The sequence below is a fragment of the Pristis pectinata genome, chromosome 27 (genome assembly GCF_009764475.1).
Source record: "Pristis pectinata isolate sPriPec2 chromosome 27, sPriPec2.1.pri, whole genome shotgun sequence".
NCBI lineage: Eukaryota > Metazoa > Chordata > Chondrichthyes > Rhinopristiformes > Pristidae > Pristis > Pristis pectinata.
Genome location: NC_067431.1, coordinates 17133501 through 17155680, shown reverse-complemented (window position 1 = coordinate 17155680; position 22180 = coordinate 17133501). Strand labels below are relative to the sequence as shown.

The following is a 22180-nucleotide window of genomic DNA, read 5'->3' as shown; positions in this document are numbered from 1 at the left end:
TATCCATTCTCTTGTGATAACTCAAGCCCTCCAATCCAGGTAATACCCTTGTGAATCTTCTCTGCACCCTAACTTAACCACATCTTTCCTGCAGTGTGGTGAACAGAACTGCACACAATACTTCAAGAGCGGCCCAACCAACATTTATGTAGGACTGTGTGTTTCTGCTTATGCGTTTGTGTGAAACTGAATGAGAGAATCAGGGTTGATTACACATCCCTCCCAGCACAGAATGGGGAAGGAAAAGGATAACAATACTTCTGAACCTTAAGTTTACACATGATGGTGAGGATTACTCCAGCATTTAGATGGTTTAATAATTCAGACAATGCCCTGCTTGAGGCAGAAAATTCTACTCTGAACCAAAAATGTTAAGTGATTTAAAAAAAATAAATTTTTTATTTGTTGAAATATCTTTTCTGAATCCAGAGTCACTAAAAAAACTGGAACTTTTAGATTCACAGTCAACTTCCTGACAGAAGGCACTGGGAAGTGGTGAAGTTTGACCGAGGAGGGAGGCACTCAGATTGTTTCTCCACTGCCATCCGTGCGTTAAATCTCCAGTGGGTTGAGCCCAAATTCAAGCAGTTTTTTCTTGTGCTCTGAGTGTAAGTTTGTTGCTGCTTTCTCCCACTGCAGCCTAGCCTTCTCCAGCTTGTTCAGCAGCAGGTCCAGACTATCCTATACCAAAGGGGAGGAGGAGAGAGGTCAGGGGGGTCTCACTGTTTGCAAGCTCCCAATCTCACAGCTGTCCAGGGAAAAGAAGATAAATATTTATCAAACAGTTTTAGAGTTCAGTTTTCAAAAACTTTTAGATTTTGAGGGGGAAGAGGAGACAGGTGGACAAAGAGCTCCAAGGTTGAAAGAACAAATTAGAACAACTGAGATGTTGACCTCTTAAAATCCATATTCAGCTTCTAACAATCAGAATCAATTTCAAAGTAGAGATTTTTAGGTTATGAAAGGGTTTGATAGGTGGGATGTAGAGATTGGGAAGTGAGCCTGGCCAGGTGACTGGCCTTTCAGTGGGAAAACAGTGAGGGAACAGTGGCCACAACTCCTTACATTTTAAGGTAGCTACAGATAAGGATAAGTATGGACTTTGCGGGAGAGTATTACATTGGAGCAGGGCAAGTTACGAGAGTACTAGGCAGGAACTAGGGAGAGTTAATTAGGAACAGTTGTTTTTGGACAAGTCCATATCTGACGGTGGAGGGTGCTTAAAGACCAACTGCACAGAGTACAGGACAAGTATGTTCCAGTAAGAAGGACGGACAAGGATGGCAAGGTAAGAGAACCTTGGATGTCCAGAGAGGTGGTGAATTTGGTCAAAGAGAAAAAGCAAGCATATGTAAGGTTTAGGAAACTAAAATCAAAGAAAGCCCTTGAGGATCATGAAGAAGCTAAAAAACAACTCAAAGGGAATTAGGACATCTGGGAGGGGCCATGAAAAGTCCTTGGCAAGTAGGATTAAAGAGAATCCTGAGACATTCTATACATACATCAAGAGCCAGAGGATAACTAGAGAGAGGGTAGGACTACTCAAGAATAAAGGAGGGAACGTGTGCTTGGAGGCGAAAGATGTGGGCAGGATCCTAAATCAGTATTTACCAAGGAGAAGGATGTGGAGGATAGTGAGATCAGTGTGGAGCGTGCTAATATGCTAGGGCATTTTGAGATAAAGAATGAGGCAGTGTTGGGTGTCTTAAAGAACATTAAGGTGGATAAGTCCCCAGGGCTGGATGGATATACCCCAGATTATTGAGAGAGGCAAGAGATAAGATTGCTGGGGCCTTGACCAACATCTTTGTGTCCTCTCTAGCCACGGATGAGGTCCCGGAGGACTAGCTAATGTTGTTCTATTATTCAAGAAGGGAAATAGGGATAATCCTGGAAACTATAGACTAGTAGGTCTCATGTCAGTGGTAGGGAAGCTACTGGAAGCGATTCTTAGGGATAAGATTTATGAGGATTTGGAAAACCATAGCCTAATTAGGGACAGTCAGCATGGCTTTGTGTGGGGCAAGTCATGTCTTACTAACTTGATTGAGTTTTTCAAGAAGGTGACCAAGGTGATTGATGAAGGTAGAGGTGTGGATGTTGTCCACGTGGATTTTAGTAAGGTGTTTGACAAGGTCCCTCATAGGAGACTCATCCAGAAGATTAAGACGCATGGGATTCATGGTAAATTGGCCATTTGGGTTCAGAATTGACTTGCCTAGAGAAGACAGAGGGTAGTGGTTGATGGGACTTATTCTGGCTGGAGGTCCATGACTAGTGGTGTTCTGCAGGGATCTGGACTGGGACCTCTGCTGTTTGTGACATGCATAGATGACCTGGATTAAAATGTTGATGGGTGGGTTAGTAAGTTTGCAGATGATACAAGGATTGGCAGTGTTGTGGATAGAAGATTGCCAAAGGATACAGTGGGATATAAATCAGTTGCAGAAATGGGCGGAGAAATGGCAGATGGAGTTTAATCTAGCCAAATGTGAGATGTTGCACTTTAGGAGATCAAATGTAAAGAGACAGTACACACTTAATGGCAAGACCCTTAACAGCGCTGATGTACAGAGGGATTTTGGCGTCCAAGTCCATAGATCCCTGAAAGTGGCTGCATAGATTGATAGGGTGGTAAAGAGGCGTATAGCATGTTTGCCTTTATTAGTCGAGGCATTGAGTTCAAGAATTGGGAAGTCATGTTGTAGCTTTATAAAACTCTAGTTAGGCCACATCTGGAGTATTGCATTCAATTCTGGTCCACCCCCATTATGGGAAGAATGTGGAGACTTTGGAGAGGGTGCAGAAGAGGTTTATCGGGATGCTGCCTGGAGTAGAGGGCATGTGCTATAAGGAGAGGTCGGACAAACTTGGGTTGTTTTCTCTGGAGTGGCAGAGGCTCTGATAGAGATCTGATAGAGGTTTATAAAATTATGAGAGGCATAGATAGAGCAGACAGCCGGTAAGTGATGGATCATCTGGCAGTGCAGCACTGTCACAGTACAACACTGGGAGCACCAGATGGATTCTGTGTTTGAGGTTCTGCGGCAGGATTTGAACACACAGTCTTATGGGTTCAAGGCAAGAGTAGTGCCCAATGAACCATCATAATAATGCATCTTATTCTCAGTTCAGAAATATCATCTGTGTAACAAGCATGTATCAGTCTGTCCGGCACATCTTGTTGGCTGCCGATGATACTCACATGGAGGATGGCCTCATATTCAGTCTCCATGTCATCTATTTTCATCTGGAGCTCTTTGATGGTGGAATCTTTCTCCTTGATAATCTGTGCTTTCTCCTCCTGTGCCTTCACTAGCTGTTGCTGACATGATGCTGGCATGAAGTTACAGCAGTGAATTAGCTCCTACAAATAATCCACAACTCCAAGACAACCATGGTCTGTTACCTGCTGATGCTGCCCCAACACATTCACCCACGACTCCAACCCATCCCAACCCAGTAATCTCAGCACAGTGCCAGCAGCATCCCAGCACAGCTCCATTACAGCCCAGCATGGTGATCCCAGTGCAGCTTTACAGAGGTTCCTATACAGCTAAAGGAAGATTAGCATTTATAGAATGTCATAACATATTTCACGGTCTTAGGCTCTCCCAGGTGCTTTACTACTGACAAAGTACTTTGGGGTGTTGTTGCTGTTGTGATCTCGGAAATGTGGCAGCTGTCACAATTCCACATCACCACTGCAATCCAACAGGACAATCCCACCGAGCCCTACAGTAATCACACACTTAAACACCATGCGGCATCCACAGGCACCACAGTTGGTTGTACTCAGACATCTCCTACTTATTAAAATCACTATTTACTGTATCATGCTTACAACACTGAATTGATATTTACACCAACATTACGTATGTACTGAATTCATTTACTGGCTCAGAAATTGGATTAATGAGTATCTGCTTTTTCATGCACAGATGAGACAAAAATCAATTTAACATAGAGCAGATTTCACTAGTGATCATTTCTGGATGAAACTGTGTGCATTGTGAGATTGGACCGGACACCCCTCTGTGCTAATCACTTTAACGCACTTGAAGTTCTTCAAGTGTGAGATGCACACCTAATGATGTCACAGCCCATCTTCTCCCTTTGTGTTTTAAATTCATATTTCAGGATCTGGACATCACCTGCATTTATTGGCAATCCCTAACTGCCCTTGAACTGAGCAGCTTGCTTGGCTATTTCAGAGACCATTTATGAGACAGCCACAAGGGGTGGGTCTGGAGTTACAGAAAAGCCAGATCGGGTAAGGACAACTCATTTCCTCCCCTTGAAGGACATTAGGTTTTTAATGACAATCCAGTAGTTTTTGTGGTCAACATTTCTAAGTCCAATTGACGCTTTCTCTAAATTCCAAACTATTAACTGAATTTAAGTTCCACAGTTGTCGTGGTGGGATTTTAACTTGGGTCTCTGGATTGTCAGCTGAGGTCTTTGGATTACTAGTCCTATGATTGAATTGCTGCATCATCCTTCCTGATGTTAACTGGAGCTCACAGGTGCAACTACAACCTTTGTGGTTCAGGGATAGAACAATTAGAAGAATATTGTCCTTCCTTGTTGCTACTTAAAAGGACACTGCTGACATAGGGAGACCTGACTGGTTACCATTCAGACTCATGGCAGGCTACTTAAAAACCTTCCAAAGTTAACAGAGTGCACTCACACAAAGAGCGAGTGTTTTCTCCAGCATTAAGCTGCTGAGGCCCTCATTCCATGGCTGCTCTGTAGTGACACTGCTGAGTACACATGATCAGCAACCTTTCTAGTGAGGCCAGCAGTGTTACTGCGGAAGCCCAAATGGAATGAGGGCCTCAGCAGCTAAACATAGCAGACAAAACATTTTGATGATAATGCAGCAGCGCAGATGACAGTGATGAGGTCTATTGTTGAGAAAAATCAAAAGGAATGTAGGGATCACAATGAAATTGTGAGTAGGCACGTCTGGCAGACTGTTTTATGGTTTGGTGGCCCTCTGTCCATTAGAGGCAGAATGGTCTCCACTGTTGGGGTCAGGCAATGGATTCGTGAGGGTCCCCTTCTTGTACAGGTACCTCCATCCCATTCTTCACTGTTAAATGGGGAAAAGGAGGGAACATTGATGAACCTTTTCATTGACAGTCCTTGGGAGATGTGACTTCTGAGTGGGAGAGTGGAAGGAATAGAATGTCATGTGAGGCAAGGGTGCGTTTATGTGTGTGTATATATAAGTGTGTGTATGTGCGTGCACTCGCATGCATATTTATGTCAGTGTAAGCATCTGGATTGCTAAGATCTAGAATACAATGGACCAAGTGCTGGTAAATGGGATTAGTATAGACAGGTGCTTAATGGTCAACATAGAAGTGGTGGCCGAAGAGTAATGTTTTTGTGCTGTATGACTCTACAGCTCTGTTGCAGCACTGCTCCATAGTCCGAGGATTCTCACCCTCCACTAACGCTGCCACCTCCTGCCATGGTCTTCTAAGGGGGCCCTGCACACAACCCCAACCCCCTCACCACCATCCATACCCCAAGAACAAAAGGCATTCTTCCTGGTCACTGTCTTCTGAACCAGGACTTCAATGTCATGTTGAGCAAACCTTGGTGCTCACTTCTTCTCCCTCTATAGCAGATATTGTGTGCCTTGCTGCTCTCTGGCTGCCATGGACAGTACGCTTTCAGGGACTGACACCCTTCTGTTACGAGTGGGCAGATGCTCTAAACGAGTGTGGTCCCACTGGGAATCCTGCAGGTTCTGTGTGACAGAATTCTGATATTTATCAGGGGACCTAAAGGGTGTTTGTATTGTGCAATCATTGTTTAGTGCACCAAAAAATGTAAAATCCAATTTTTAGGCTACTATACATCCACACACACTCACACGTGCCACACTTACACAACACTCACTCATTCTCACACTGTCTCAGTGTGTTACTGTGCGTGTAATTCTCATTGTCAATCCCACCCAGAACTCACTGAGTTGCTGCTGTAGATGACCGACCTCAATCTCCAGCTGATGGACTCGGAGGTCCAGCTCTGACCGCATTGTCTTGTACTGACGGGTCATATCTGGGAGTCGGAGAGAATGGCAGTAGTTACATATTCCGGGGGTTGCAGACAGCCTGTACTTAATATCTACCTCATTTCTTGGGAGGTCAATTAGTTCCATCAACCCCTGTTCACCTCCACACTCTCTAGGAGCTGTGTGATAGTCTGCTGCATCTCTAGATCTGTTGCAATCGAGTGGCATGCAGGAAAACTGGAGGGGGAAGGAGGAGACAGGTGGAGAAGGGGGTGGAGGTGGGTTGTTGAATAGTGGGCGGGAGGGAGACAGCCTCTCTCACTTCCAGTTGACCTTCAGGTCCACCACTTTGCAGGGACTGGGATCTCCTGGTTTAAATCTGCTTCCTGCCATCTAGGCCTGATCCTGAATTAATCAAAAGCCTTGATCTATCACAGCAGAAATACCAACTAAAAAATGAACCTATCAACCTGCTAAAACGGATAACCTCAATTTCACAACATTATATTCCAACCATCACTTTTTTGTATATTTGCTTGATCGATCTATGATCACTTTGCGGGCTTTAGTTGTCCTCTGTACAACATTCGTTCTCACCTACTTTCATATTGTCAGCAAATTGGACTGTTATACACCATCCCTTTATCGTAGATTATAAATAGTTGATGCACCAGTCCCTGTGACATTCTGCTTGTTACAGCTTGACAACCTGATAAAGACACAGAATCTTAGCTCACCAATCTTCTGTCCATGCTAATGTACTAACCCAACTCCACAAGCTCTAAGCTTGTGAAGTAACCTATTAGGAAGCACCTTACCAAATACCTTTCGGAAGTCAAAATGCACTACATTACTGGTTCCTATTTTACAATCCTTCCAGTTATATCCTCAACCATAATTTCCTTTTCAGTAAACCATGTTAACTCTGCAGATTTGCAGTGTGATTTCCTAAATTTCCTGCTGCAAATTCCGCAATTATCGATTCCAGTATTTTCCCAATGATGGTTGTTAAGTTAACAGACCTGTAGTTTTCAGCTTTCTGCCTTTCTCCTTTCTTAAATGGGGATGTTAGAATTGTGGTTTTATAACTCACTGGTATCTTTCCAGGATCTATCTCTGCAGCCATTTCTTTTCAGAACCTAGTATGTAGCTCATCAGTTCCAGAGGACTTGTCAGCCTTTTGTCCCGTTAGTTTAACTAGTACTTTCTTTTCGGGATGGTGATTCTTTTAAGTTCATCCCTTTGCCTCCTGATTTTCTACTATAATTGGGATGTTTTGTGTTATCTATCATGTAGACATACATAAAATATTTGTCCAAAGAACCTGTCATTTCTTTATTTCCTATTATTAATTTCCAAGTCTCATTCTCCAAGGGACCAATGTTTCCTATATTACTCTCTTCCTTTTTATATATTTGTAGAAACTGTTCTTATTTTCATGCTGGATTACTCCTCATCTATTTTCTCCCATTTTATTATCCTTTTCAGTCACACTTTGCTCATCTCTTAAATGTTCCCAATCTTCTTGTCTACTTCCAACCCTCACAAAATTATCTGTTTTTTTTCAGATTGATACTACTCAATGTTTTTACTTGGCCTTCTAATGGAGTATATTTGTTGAAAATGATGAATCAAAGTTAAGTTTATTGTCATAAGCACAAGTACATGTATGCACGGGTGCAATGAAAAACTTACAAGAAAGTAAAGCCACTGGCGCACCTTCCTTGTGATGGCATCTTTGTGCTGGGCCCAGGACAGGTCGTCCAATATGTTAACGCCCAGGAATTTAAAGCTGCTCTCTCTCTCTACCGCCAACTCCCCAATGTAGACTGGCACATGTTCGCCCTCCTTCCCTTTCCTGAAGTAAAAAATCAGCTCTTTAGTTTTACTGACACGAAGCCAGAGGATGTTGTTGCGGCACCACTAAACTATCTCGCTCCTGTACGGTGACTCGTCATCACCTGTGATTCATTCAACAACAGTGGTCTCATCAGCAAATTTATATATGGCATTGGAGCTGTGCTAAGCCACACAATCATGTGTGGATGGAGAGTAGAGCAGGGGGCTAAGCACGCAGCCTTGAGGTGCACCTGTGTTGATGGTCAGCGAGGAGGAGATGTTGTTACCAATCCTCACTGATTGAGGTCTGCCGATGAGGAAGTCAAGTATCCAGTCGCAGAGGGAAATACAGAGGCCCAGGTCTTGAAGCTTGATGATGAGTATGGATGGGATGATTGTGTTGAACGCTGAGCTGCAGTCGATGAACAGCAGCCTGACATGTGAGTTCCTGTTGTCCAGATGGTACAGAGCAGAGTGAAGAGCCAGAGAAATCTGCGGGAGGCAAATTGAAGCAGATACAGGTCATCTCTGAGGCAGGAGTTGATTCGTGCCATAACCAGCCTCTCGAAGCATTTCAGTACAGTTGATGTAGATGCTACCGGACGGTAGTCATTGAGGCAGGTCACCAAGTTTTTCTTGGGCACCGGTACAATGGATGCCTTTTAGAAGCAGGTGGGAACCTCAGACCACAGAAGCGAGAGTTGAATATGTCTGTAAATACTCCAGCCAGTTGGTCCGCACAGATCTTTAGTACTCAGCCAGGTACCACGTCTGGACTAGACGCCTTTCGTGATTCACTCTCTTGAAGGATGCCCAGACATCGACCTCAGAGACTGAGATTACGGGGTCATCTGGAGATGTGAGCGCTCGTAGTCGGTGTGTCATAGTTCTCCTGATCAAAGTGTGCATTAAAGCCATTGAACATCCAGAAGTGATGGGTCATTGCCAAATATGCTAATGGGTTTTGCCTTGTAGGAAGTAATATTGTGTAGGCCCTGCCACAGCTGTCGAGCGTCCACCAGTGATTCCACTTAGGTCCAAAATTGCCTCTTTGCACTCGCAATGGCCTTCTGGAGGTTGTATCTGGACTTCTTGTATTACTCTGGATTGCCAGCTCTAATCTCCTTCCAGATCTAGTCTTCACAGATTACGAATCTGTTGGTTCATCCAGGGCTTCGGGCTGGGGAACACTCAGAATGGTTTTGTGGGACAGACTCATCCATGCATGTCCTTATGAAGGTCGCTGATAAGTCCTTGACATGGTCCAGTCACGAACTTGAAGGAACCCTCAAATTCACTCCTCTGCCTCTGCTGTCCAGCTCTTTGCACTCCTTTTCACCGGTGCTGCGCTCCTCAGTCTCTGTCTGTACACAGGCAGAAGAAGCACAGCCAGGTGGTAGAATTTAACAAAGTGCGGGGCGAGGGATGAAGGGTAGATGTTCTTGATGGTTGTATAGCAGTGGTCGATTGTGTTGGGTCCTCTAGTGTTGCGGGTAATGAGTTGATAGTAGTTAGGCAGAGACTTCTTCAAGTTAACTGATTAAGTCTCCTGCCGTGATGTGACAGGAGTTGGGGTACACTTCTTCCTTCTTGTTGATTACAGCACTTAGTTCCTCAAGTGCTAGCTTGAGGTGAGAACTCTCTTGGTAGGTAGAACGGTCAGCACTTCACTGTCAGATGGTTCCAAGTTGGGGGAGCAGGAATAGGACAAGACCACACATCAGTGAACCACGACAATTTTCCGTGGATGTCTGCTAGTCTATTTTCACAATCTACGTTGGCCAACTATGACTTCACAACTTTTTAATTACCTTTATTCAAGATTAGCTTCAGATTTAAGTTCCCACTCTGAAACTGAATGTGAAATTCTATCATGTTTACTTTTCCCCAGATGGTCTATCACCATGAGATCATTAATTAATCCAGTCTTATTGCACATGACCAGATTTAAAATAGCCTGTTCTCTGGTTGATAACAATGTGATGTAAGGAACTATCCTTAAAATATTTAGTGAACTTGTTCTCAGCACAATCTTTGCCAATTGACTTGCCTATCTATACGAAGATTAAATAAAGTCACCCGTAGTTAATGCAGTACCTCTCGTCTAAGGTCCCATTATTTATCAAGTTAAGAACATAAGAAGTAGAATCAGGAGTAGGCCAATTCATGCCCCTTGTGCTTGCTCTGCCATTCAAATGATTGTGGCTGATCTTTTACCTCAGCTCCATTTTCCTGCACTAACCTCTTATCTTTAATATCTAAAAATCTTTTGATTTCAGTCTTGAATATAATCAACAACTGAGCCTCCACAACTCTCTCAGTAGTGAATTCTAACGACTTGCCATCCTCTGGATGAAGAAATTCTTCTTCTGTCTTGAATGGGTTACCCTTATTCTGAGACTGTGATGCCTGGTTCTAGACACTCAAGCCAGGGAAAAGCTATTTCTTCATCTACCCTGTCAAGGCCTTTAAGAATCTTAAACATTTCATTGAGATCACATCTCATTATTGTAAAGTCAAGGGAATACAAGCCTAATCTGCTTAATCTCCCCTCATATGACAAAGTTATAATCGCAGGAATCAGTCTAATGAACTTCCACTCTACTTCCTCCACTGTAAGTATATCCTTCCTTAGCTAGGGAGAACAGACTGTACACAATATTTCAGATGCTGTTTCAAGAGAGTTTCTGCAGGCCATTGCTCCTCTTATACTCAAATCATCTGCAATAAAGGCCAAGTACTGCTTACTTTCCTAATTGCCTGCTGTACCTGCATATTAACTTTCAGTGATTTTTGTACAAGGACATCCTGGTCCCTCTGAATGCCAACACTTTTCAATTCCTTCCATTTAAAAAAAATTCCACCTTTCCATGTTTCTTGCCAGAGTGGATGACCTCAATATTACTCCACATTATATTCCATCTGGCATGTTCTTACCCATTCGTTTAGCCTGCTATATCACCCTGAAACCTTTCTGTATCCCTCCTCACAGTCTAGCTTTATATCACCAGCAAATCTGGACATATCTCCTTATCCAATTCATTGATATAAGTGTGAACAATGGGAATCTCTGCACCAATCCATGCTGCACCCTCCCTGGTGACAGCCAACCAACCCCCCCAAAATGACCTGTTTATTCTGACTCTAAGTTTTCTGTCTAATAATCAATCTTCAATCCATGCCATTGTATCTCACCCCCAATCGCAGGTGCTCTGATCTTGTTCAATAATATTCTGTGAGACCTTATTGAAGGCCTTCTGAAAGTTCAATACTCTACATCAACTAGCTTGTTCCTTATCTAGTTTGCTCGATACAACTTTAAAAAAATGCTAACAGAGTTGTTTAATGTGATTTTCCTTTCGTGAATCCATGTTGACTCTACCCGATCCTATTATGATTTATCAGCTGCCTGTAACCACTTCCGTAATATATAAAAGTCCAACATTTATCGCTACTACTGATGTCAAGCTAACTGGTCCATGTTATCCTGTTTTCACCCATCCTTCCTTAGTCTCCTCTCTCCCTCATACTCTGTCCTACAGTATAGCTACTCTTAGAGCACTATAAACGACTCCCAGTAATGACCTATTTCCTTTGCTATTTCTTAGCTCTACCCAAAATGATTTTACACCTGATCTTCCAGCTAATGTGTTTTTCTCTCAGTTGTAATAATCCTTTATCATCAGAGATACTCTGCCTCCTTTCCCTATCTACCATCCTTCCAAGGTGTGATGCTCCAGGAAATTCAGTTTCCAGCCTTGGTCACTTTGCAACCACATCTCTGTGATGTCCATCAGATCATAACAATTCATGTCTATTTGTTCCGTCATATAGACTTGGAGTCAGAGTCATTTTCACATGAAAGGTCCATTAAGTCCATGCTGGCTCTTGTAGAGCAATCCAGTCAGTCCCATTCCCCATTCTTTGCCCATTGCTCTGCAAATGCTTCAAGTACCTAATGAATTTCTTATTGAAATCATTGATCATCACCAAATCCATCACCCTTATAGGCAATAAGTTCCAGGTCATACCACTCGCTGCATGAGAAAATTCTTCCTCACATTTTCCATGAATCTCTTACCCAAACCCTTAAGTCTGTGCTCCACGATTTTGCACCACCAGGTAATGGGAACAGCTATCTCACAACCTTATCTCAACCTGTCAAAATCTTGCACACCTCAAAAGAGAAATTTTATTTCCTGAAGGAAAATAGAGAATTCCACCTTCTTCCTGACTGTATAAAGTAACCATAACGTTTGTTAATTCAATACCATTTAACAAAATAAATAATCATCTGAATTTCTTGTGCTTGACCTATCTCTCAAGGTACCATCTCCTGCTGTGGTTTATCTCATCTAAATAGCCATTTTCCCTTTGTATAGTTGGATTGCTCGTTAGTCTCTGGGGCTGAATCTCATTCCGATTTAAGATTACTGGAAGACATAAGGGGATAGAGATGAAGGAACCTCTTTTCTGCTCCAGGTTTTTGAGGATTGCTTCCTTACCTGAATGGATCGACTTCTTAATGGCCTGCTCTTCTTTCAAGTCATTCTTGAGAACCTGTAGCTTTGCCTTCCATTCCTCTTTAACGAGCAAGGCCTGTCTTGCGATATCCCTCCGCAGAACTGGTGTTCAGGAGATAAGAATTCATAATAGAAACGTCAGTCATTTTATTTTGGAGTGAAGGCATAGTTGGAATGTAAGAACGTAGTAAACGGAGACAAAAATAAGTGGAAGAGCTGAATTCTAGAGGTAAGGTTAGAGTGACTGCCCTTGACATCAAGGCACCATTTGTTCGAGTCTACCATCAAAGTGTCGGAGTAAGAAGTCAATGGACATCAAAGGAAAGTCCTCCTGTGGCTGCATTCATACCTCATACAAATGAAGCCAGCTGTGGTTGTTGGAGATCAGTTGTCCCAGTCCCAGGACATCACTGTGTCACACCTCAGGGCAGTGTCCTTGGCCCAACCATCCTCAGCTGCTTCCTTCCACCATAAGGACAGGTGTGGGGAGATTCATTGATAATTGCACAATGCTCAATTCCATTCACAACTCACCAAATGAAGCAGCACATGCCTGCATGCAGCATGACCTAGACAACATTCAAGCATGGGCTGATAACTGGCAAGTAACATTCGTACCACTGAAGTACCAGGCAATGACTTAATCTAATGAGAGGGAACCTACCAATTTGCCCTGATTATTCAATGGCATTAGCATCACCCAGTCCCCCATCATCATATCTTGGGGGTGGTCATTAAACAGAAATCCGACTGGACACAGAAACACTGTGGCTACAAGGGCAGGTCAGAGACTGGGTATCCTGTGGCAGATGACTCGCCACCAGACATTCCAGTGCTCTTCTACCATCTACAAGGCACAAGTCACAGTCTCATGGAACATTCTCCACTTGCCAACAACTCTCAAGAAGTTCACCACCATTCAGGATAAAACAGCCCACTCGATCGGCACCTCTTTCAATCACCCAAGATATTCCCTCCCCTACCTGTGCACAGTGGCTGCAGTCTGTACCATCTACAAAAATGCACTGGAGTTACTTCCCTTGGCTACTTTGAAGGCATCTCCCAAACCCACAACCTCTACCACCAAGAAGCAAAGGGGCACTAAGTGCCTGGGAGCACCACCACCTGCAGGTTCCCCTGACTTGGCAATATATCACAGGTCCTTCATGGCTACTGAGTCTAAATTCTGGAACTCCCTGCCCAATAGCATTGTGGGAAACACCTTCACCAGAAGGTCTGCAACAGTTCAAGAAGGAGGCTCACCTAGGGATGGGCAATATATGCTGGCCTTGCCAGCAATGTTCAGATCTCAAAAAACAAATGAGAACATTAGACATTTGGCTGCATGATGTATGTTCCGCCATTCAATAAAATCATGGCTGATCTTTTACCCCAGCACCACTTTTCTTCACCAACTCCATGTTCTTTGATTCATTTAATAAGATAAGATATATTTATTAGTCACACGTACATCGAAACACACAGTGAAATGCATCTTTGCATTGAGTGTTCTGGGGGCAGCCCACAAGTGTTGCCACGTTTTCTGGCGCCAACATAGGAAACCCATGCAGATACGGGGAGAACATACAAACTCCTTACAGACAGCAGCTGGAATTGAACCCAGGTCGCTGGCGCTGTAATAGCATTACGCTAACTACTTACGCTACTGTGCCTGTCAAAAATCTATCAATCACTTTCTTAGATATACACAGTGACTGAACTTCCAAGGCAATTTTCAAAGGTTCACTACACTTTGGTGAAGGAATCTCCTCCTGACTCAGACGGTGATCCCTGATTCTAGACATTCCAGCCAAGAAAAAACATTCCCACATCTGTCCTGTCAAGCCCCATAAGGATTTTCTATGTTTGAATGAAATTGCATGTCATTCTTCTAAACTCCAAACAGTATAGACCCAATCAGCTTAACCTCCCCAACAAAAGGCAAACACCCTCCACAGCAATCATTCTGATGAACCTTCATTGCATTTCCCTCTACCTCGTGTATATCTTCCCATAATTCGTGAGATCAGACCCATGTAAAATATCCCAGGTGCACTCTCTTCACTGTCCTTTGTAATTGCAGTAAGACATCTTTACTCTTGTACTCAATGAAGACCAATGTACCATTTGTTTTCCTAGTTGTTTGCTGTACATGGCAACTTACAGTGATTCATGTAGAAGAACACCCAGGTCCCTCTGAATATCAACATTTTTCAATCTTTCACCGTTAGGAAATATTCTGATTTTCTATTTGTCTGTCAAAATGGAGGACTTCTACTTTTCGGGGTAAGAGATACTAATGCTAGAAGCAGAAATTGTTGCCACTTCTGCTACCTGACAGTTCAGAAACAGGTGGTTAATGGTCACCACAGAAGAGCCTGTGTCTGTGTTGAATCTCTATGACGTTATGGAAATCCAATTGTTTGGTATCTGGCTCACAGGTGATATTTGCTGCACTCCCCTGAAACACAATTGGGTCCCTGTTCCCACACTCCCTTTAAACCCATTGGAGCCCCGGTTCCTGCACACCCTCTAAGCTTATTGGGTTCGCTGAAAATGTATTATAATATTGTGTAACATCTTTAAAGCATCCTATCTGGATGCATCACAGCTTGGTATGGCAACTGCTCTGCCCGAAACTGAAGGAAATGCAGGAGAGTTATGAACATAGCTCAATACATCATGAAAACCAGCCTCCCCTCCAAGGTCTCTGTCTACACTTCTCACTGCCTTGGTAAAGCAAGCCAACATAATCAAAGACCCCTCCCACCCTGGACATTCTCACTTCATCCCCCCTCCCATCGGGCAGAAGATGCAAAAGCCTGAAAGCAACGTATCACCAGGTTCCAATGACAGCTTCTGTCCCACTGTTATAAGACTATTGAATGGACCTCTTGTATGATAAGATGGACACTTGAACCTCACAATCTACCTCGTCATTGGCCTTGCACCTTACTGTCCTGGCTGCACTGCACTTTCTTTGTAACTGTAAGACTATATTCCACATTCTGTTATTGCTTTTGTGATGAAATGATCTGTATGGATGGAATTCAAAACAAAGTTTTCACTGTACCTTGGTACACATGGCAATAATAAACTAATTTACCAATTCACCAATTTAAAAATTGATTTTAAAGTGTGTTCATGCATTTATATGAGGAGTTACATCCAATAGAAAATCTGCCATTCCAGCATCATCAGGGCCCAACATGTTGGTTTACTGGAGTTCTGCATCTGTTTTTAACCTGGACTTTGCAAAGCTGCAACACCATTGACAAGCTGGTGGCGATATAGAGCTATTAAAAGTTATACAATTGTCAGTGGTGCCACTGGCAGGCACTATTTCTACCTTATTTCTACTCCATCAGTCCAACAATCAGACAGTTAGGACAAGCTTTATTTTAAATGCTATATTATTCTCTCTTACCTAACTGGTCTTTCAGTGATTCCACTTGATGTACAGTTTGTTTGTATTTCTCTTCAATATTGTCTCCTTTCACATGAGAAATAGTCAGGGGATGGGATGGGAGAGAGTCCAGGGAAAGGATTTGAAGAACAAAGAGATGGAGAAAGAGAGACAAAGAGGAGCATTAATAGATTTTCTTGATAAAATTGTACATCATTTACAAACCTGACTCAGTATGAGGTACTCTTTGTTCCCGTCCCAGGATCAGATTACAGAACAGAACTGTTTCCTGAGGAATAGAATTAGTGTCTGCAGTACAAAAGCAACCCATACTGGTCAAAGCAACTGTTTATACAACTGCAAGACTCCCAACCTAATTACCCTTTCCCCAATATGTCCTCTCACCTTTATCTAACATATGCTTCAAATCTCCCTTAAATGTTGCAATGCTCTTTGCTTAAACCGTTCCACATGGTAGCAAGTTCCACATTTACTGCTTGTGTATTGGCTTTCTTAAGGACATTAATGAACCACTGAGGGGTTTTTACATACTCAATTGGAATATTTTATTGACAAATTTCAAGTAAAAACTAAATTCAGATTCCCAAGCTACTATTGACAGGATTCTGACTTTGCAATCCAAACGTAAAATTCTGTAAATGGTGGAATTCTGAAATAAAACATAGAAAATGTTTGGAACAATCAGTGAGTCAGGCAGCATCTGTGGGCACAGAAAGGACATACTTGAAAATGTTAACTTTATTTCTATCTCCATGCATCCTGCCTGACTTGCTGAATCTTTGCAGCATTTCTATTTTGCACTCACATTCCCTGTTCAGTGGTATTACTGCAACTCCAGTATGTTAAACACCAGCTGTTCACTATATCCTCCTCCTCTTGTCCTGGTTTCACAGACTATAGATCCAATGGGTTCCAGGCACCTACTGATACCACATCCAGTATGTGGGAAGAGGAATTGGTGAGTGGAGCAATGTGCTCATCTCATCCTAGGTTGAATTATAGAAAAGAAAGCTCAAATTACCCTTTTACCTGTGGCAATGCAAGTAGCTTTGCTTCAGATTACTGATCAATTCTTGCAGTGTTAAGTGTATCTGTCAGTTAGGATTAGAGGCAAATTAACCTTCGTTGTTTAAGAAAAAAACTCGGATTCACTGAGAGTCTGTGCTGCTGTTAACTTCAGCAATGATTTTTAAAAATTTCTTTTCTTGCCTTGTGGCTAAGCTCATGGTCAGCCCAAGATCTGGCCATGGTCAGTTTCTGCAGCCAGGTCCATGGACAGTAGTGGCAGTTGAGCCCACAACAAACCAGATTTTCCCTCCCAAAATCTATTTTCCTGTACTATCCCCATATCTTTAGAATCATTTAATATCCAGAAATATATCAACCTCTGTTTTGAATGCAATAAATGACTGAGTTTCTACAGTTCCCTGAGGTGGAGGATTCCAAAGACCACCCTCTGAATGAAAGCATTTTTTCCCCTTTCAGTCCTAAATGGCCTGTTTCTTATCTTAAGCCCTGGTTATCAGCTCCTTGGCCTGGGGAAAACATCCTGCCCACAACTATCCGAACATGCCATGAAGTATTTTGTACATTAAGTTAGTGGATATCATTGTGGTTTAGCGAATTTGTTTGAAGTGAAAACACATTAACAGTGAAAATGTGTTAGAACATAGTATGAATTAGAAAATGCAAAAATGATCTTAAAGCTATGACCAATACAGACTGTGTTGGGAGACTTCATATTTTTATTGTGTGAGGAAAGAACAAGACATTGGTGTGGAATTTGTCATTTATTTCACTCATTACCTTCTGCTGCTTTCTTCTTCCCCTTTTTTGCCTTTCCCTTATTCTTAGGTGGCATTTTCCAAGGAATGTCCGGAGCCTGCAAAGAAACAGTGAAAAAATCTGAGTGGGGAGTTGGCAAGTAAATCATTAGTCAATGGTAACAACAAAATCTAGCATGCCCATGTTTAGGTATATGCTTTACATTGAACTAAGTCTAGAAAATGAGCTGGAAGATTTTGCCTTTCTGAATTGAAAGTTATGTATTCAATCCCCACTCCAGTTACTGGAGCAATTAAAAAATTACCTGTATGTTCCTGAGGGAGTGCCTATATATTTGGAGGAGATGATTGTCACATAAGTATTAAACCAAAGGTCTGTTTGCCCTCCAAGGTGAATATAAAGATCACATAGTCGTTCAAGAAAAAAGGGTGTTTTTGCAGGTGTCCAGGCAAATGCTTGTTTTTTAAAAATTACTGATCAGCTGAGAATTATGTTTGTTTATGAGAGCTTCTTTGTGCAAACTGGCTGCCACAACCACAACTTCAATAAGGACTACACTTTAAACAGAAGTGCTTAAATGAACCTAAGGTGGATGTCCTGAGATTGGGAAGGTGATACGTAATACATCATTTTTTTCACATCTTGTTTCAGTGGCCACTGTCTTTTGCCGATAATCTGCATCCTGCTGGTTAATAACATGACATAAAGAGTACTGTACCATAGCGGTTAATTACGGTCCCACTTTCTAGGGGTCTGAACAATTGATCCGGAGATGTGAGCAGTGGAATTTAAATTCAAGTAATTAATTTAATTGTGACCATGAAACTACCAAACTGTTACGTTGATCTCTGACCATGGAACTACTAAAGGCATTAAAACACCACGAATCCTTGGAAGGAAAGTGGCCATCCTTACCTGCTCTGTTCTATGTACGACTACACATACATCAAAGTGGTCGACTCTGAACCGAGCAAAGTACAGTATTTAGTTTAGGGACCTACCACAACTCTTATAACTGAACAGAATAAACGCCACGGAAGAACATATTTAACTAAAACGCAACAGTCATTGAACAAAGGGGAAACAGCAGGAAGAAGAACCAGAGAAATTAACATAGAAAATATTTACACTTTGTTTTCACCACATACATACATTTCTTATTCAGCATATAAAAAGTGAAAATGCAATTTATTAAAATATAGAATCGCAGAGAAAATTGAAACAACCACATTTTTTGAAATTCTAGAAGACTGCTTAAAGCATAGCGTGGATATGTTTACAGTTATAAAATACATATTTACACAAATACAGCCAGTGGGATCGATGTGATTCTACACCGATCAGAACCGGTTGCTCCAAAGATGCTCCTGCCGGGCCTCAGGTCTCAGACTTGCAGCGGCAATTCCCCCCCCGCCTACCTGAAGAGTGACGTTTTGATTGACATACTAGTGCATCAATCCGCAGTTGTACCTGCATGCCAATCAAGCCAGTTGCCCCATCAGTACAGCGCAAGGGAGGGGATTCAGTATCAATGTTTGATGTTGCTTAGCAGCACAAGCGCTTGTTGCCTGGATACTCAGGCACCGCAACTGCCTTAGGCCATCTTGAGACTGGCGGATAAAGCAGAATTTCTCAGGCGTTGGTCGCCTCCGCAGTCTGTCGGTAAATAAAGGATACAGCAATGCGAGGAAAAAATAACATGAAACCGGCTTTTATTTATTTAATAAATATATTAGGACCAAGTAAATGTGTTTATATATTAGTATAATTTTAGCTCATAATATTCAACATTCAATATTTATACTTGACATTCAGAATATTCAACAAGCCTGTCTGTGCCAATACGTCTTATTTTTTCCCCAGTGACAGTAATTTTCTAAAAACAGATGTTAGAAGATGGAATTGCAATAGTTTGTCACGAGAGGGAATGGGAAAAGTCAATAACGTAGCAAAGTGCCAAGGTGGAAAAGAGTAAGTATGGAACACGTACATCGGGAAGTGGTGATTAAGTGGGTCATGTGAAAGGATCATACCCAGGTCAAAGGTACCTTTGTTCATGTCACGTTCTGACTGACGCAAAGGCTCTGCAATAATGTTACCTTTGCAGATGGCATCAAAACAGTTCTTGTCCTTTCGTTCAATCATTTAGGCAGTTCTGTTGAATGCTGGAATGATTTAGGTTTAAAGTATTGATCAGGTCTCAGCATGGACTGAGCAGCGTAGGACACTTGTTTTTTTCTTGCAAGGAACTGTGCTAATTATAAAACTGGAGATAAAAAAATGGAGATAAAAAATTGGAAAATGCCTGACGTAATTGGAAAAGATAGTGTTGAGCAGGAGAATCATCTTTGTGGCGATTTGTTCAATGACAAGTAGCAGCCAGCTGGTGCTAGGTAAGCTCAGACTCATACTCAGACCTCATTTCTGCATTGTTGGAAGAAGTATCTGATGCCTGCAAGTTTTTCCGTGGAGACTTGGCAACATCTGGAGTTCCGTGGGGACTTGGCAACATCTAGACTTCTGTAGAGACTTGGCATCATCTGGAGATCTGTGTGGGGACCTGGAATCCACTTTCAGGTGGCATGGGTTCCTTTTCTGACCCTTTATACTTGGCCACCTGCCTTAATCAACTGCATTGGTTGATCTGAAGGCCATTCTATGTTTCTGAACTTTTCCTGATACACTCAAACCACCCACCTCCCCTTCTGGAGACATGTCCAATTTCAAGTCTACTTAAGATTCTGCTTCCATCTCCCTCTAAGGAAGAGTTCCAAAGACTCAGGACCCTCTGAGAGAGAAATTTCATTTTATCTCTGCCTTAAATGGGGGCAACCCTTTATTTTTAACGATGAGTTAAAATGAGTTGACCCCTTATTTTTAAACAATGAGTTAAAGTCTAGATTCTCCTGCAAGAGGAAACATCGAATTCCACCTTCAACCTATCGTGACCTGTAATGATGTGTTTCAGTCCAGTCCTTTTCTCCTCTTCTAAAGTGGCTACAAGACGAGCTATGCGACCTTTCCTCATAAGACAACCCACCCATTTAGGTATTAGTCCTAGTAAACCTCTGAACTGCTTCCACACCATGTAACATCTTTCCTTAAATAGGGAGACACTGTACTCAGTACTCTGAATGTGGTCTCACCAATGCCCTAGATAAATAATGCATAACATCCCTACTTCTGTATTTAATTCTCTACACAATAATTAATAACATCTGTATCTGCCCTTTTTACATGCTGTACTACATACTAGCCTTTTGCCAATCCTGCACTAGAACACCCAGATCTGTCCAATCTCTCAACATTTAGATAAGCTGCACTTTGTTGACAATTCCTTCCAAGATGGTGATTTTCACATATCTCCACATTATCCTCTATTTATAGATTCTTGCCCGTTCTTAACCTACTTCTTCACACTTTTAATCCTTCTTTGTCTAATCATCAGATTCAATTGCTATTTTTGTTGCCTACTTATGACCCTTGTGAGTCCATGACTCATTTATTTTCATTATGTTTCACCAAATGTGAATACATCCTCTTGCACTTCCTCTTCGGAAACTGCCTGAGATCTCTTATGAAATTATGTATCGGTGATTGGGTTAACATTTTATTTGTCCTCTTCCATACTCTAGCCAGAGTAATGTTGGAATTTATCATAGTATTAATATCCATATATTGAATTCAACCACTTCCCCACCCCATTACTTGGTATACAGCATAATTTGTTTGTAACTTATATGCTTTTGATTGCTACTAAGAAGGAATACTGTGTTTCCATGGATCTGAGGAGATTTATACTAAATAATCTCCTTTGATATTGCAGACGAAAATCAAGAGAAAATATTGCCTTAGTAGAAGTGGGTTAAAGGAAAATGGGATAAATAGACCAGGACGTGCAGGTCTAATTCATTTTGCCTTTGTAATGTTATACATTCAATGCATATCATTTTATATCCATCTATTTACATAGAATAATTTAAGAAGCAGAAAATTAACCTGGATTCTCTGCATTGACATATCGTGAGAGACACAAAGCTGAGGTGATAGATATTACCAGTCTCCGGGCCAATATGTTCCCTCATCAAAGTTACTCTGAGGTTATTTGGTCCTTATCAATTGCCTTTTTTGGGGAAACCTGCTGTATGCAAATTAGTTGCCCTGTTCCCTATATTACAACCGTGACCACACTTCAAAGCTGGCTGGGAAGTGCTTCTCTTTTGCTCCATTCGTTTGCATACAGGGAAACCATAGCCTATTTTGTAAATTTTGTCAAACAAAAGGGGAGACGCAGTCAGCATCTCATTACAGGTTGCTGGCTCGCCTGCGGCCGCCAGTCTGCGCTTGTGTTTATATTCCCTCTTTCCCTTCCCTCCGCGACACTGGCTTTTGTCCTGATGTCAACCGCGTCCTGCCGGTGTGACAAATGGCGCCAGCATCAATGATGAAGGTTGCTGCACAGGCTGACCCGCATGCGCACTTCACCCGCACCCCCCCCCCCCACCCCAAACACCGTGTTGTCCCTTCGCGGTCCGCTTTCCTCTTCCTCTGGGTGAACTGTGACCCCGGCGGCGG

General features: G+C 42.3%; 1 protein-coding gene across 2 annotated transcripts; it reads right to left on the bottom strand.

Moving 5' to 3' along the window:
* Positions 1 to 502: 502 nt before the first annotated feature.
* On the bottom strand, positions 503 to 19773 carry ccdc153 (coiled-coil domain containing 153). Of its 2 annotated transcripts, none has more exons than XM_052040063.1 (7): positions 19705 to 19773; positions 17627 to 17702; positions 15821 to 15886; positions 12376 to 12495; positions 5986 to 6078; positions 3206 to 3336; positions 503 to 681 (listed from the first exon to the last, which is right to left on the bottom strand). In XM_052040063.1, exons 1-7 carry the CDS (start codon positions 19717 to 19719, stop codon positions 553 to 555), a joined length of 630 nt encoding a protein of 209 aa, XP_051896023.1. In that variant the 5' UTR covers positions 19720 to 19773; the 3' UTR covers positions 503 to 552. The 2 variants fall into 2 exon arrangements, with proteins under 2 accessions (XP_051896023.1, XP_051896024.1); XM_052040064.1 differs by lacking the exon at positions 19705 to 19773 and adding an exon at positions 18907 to 19013.
* Positions 19774 to 22180: the final 2407 nt, after the last annotated feature.

Bases quoted from the DNA above. Each gene is read 5' to 3' on its own strand.
- ccdc153 (XM_052040063.1), bottom strand. The intron at 3,337-5,985 runs GTGAGTTCTGGG...ACTTCATGCCAG, and splicing joins TCATCTACAGCAGCAACTCA to CATCATGTCAGCAACAGCTA. The intron at 682-3,205 runs GTGAGTATCATC...CCTTTGGTATAG, and splicing joins AATATGAGGCCATCCTCCAT to GATAGTCTGGACCTGCTGCT.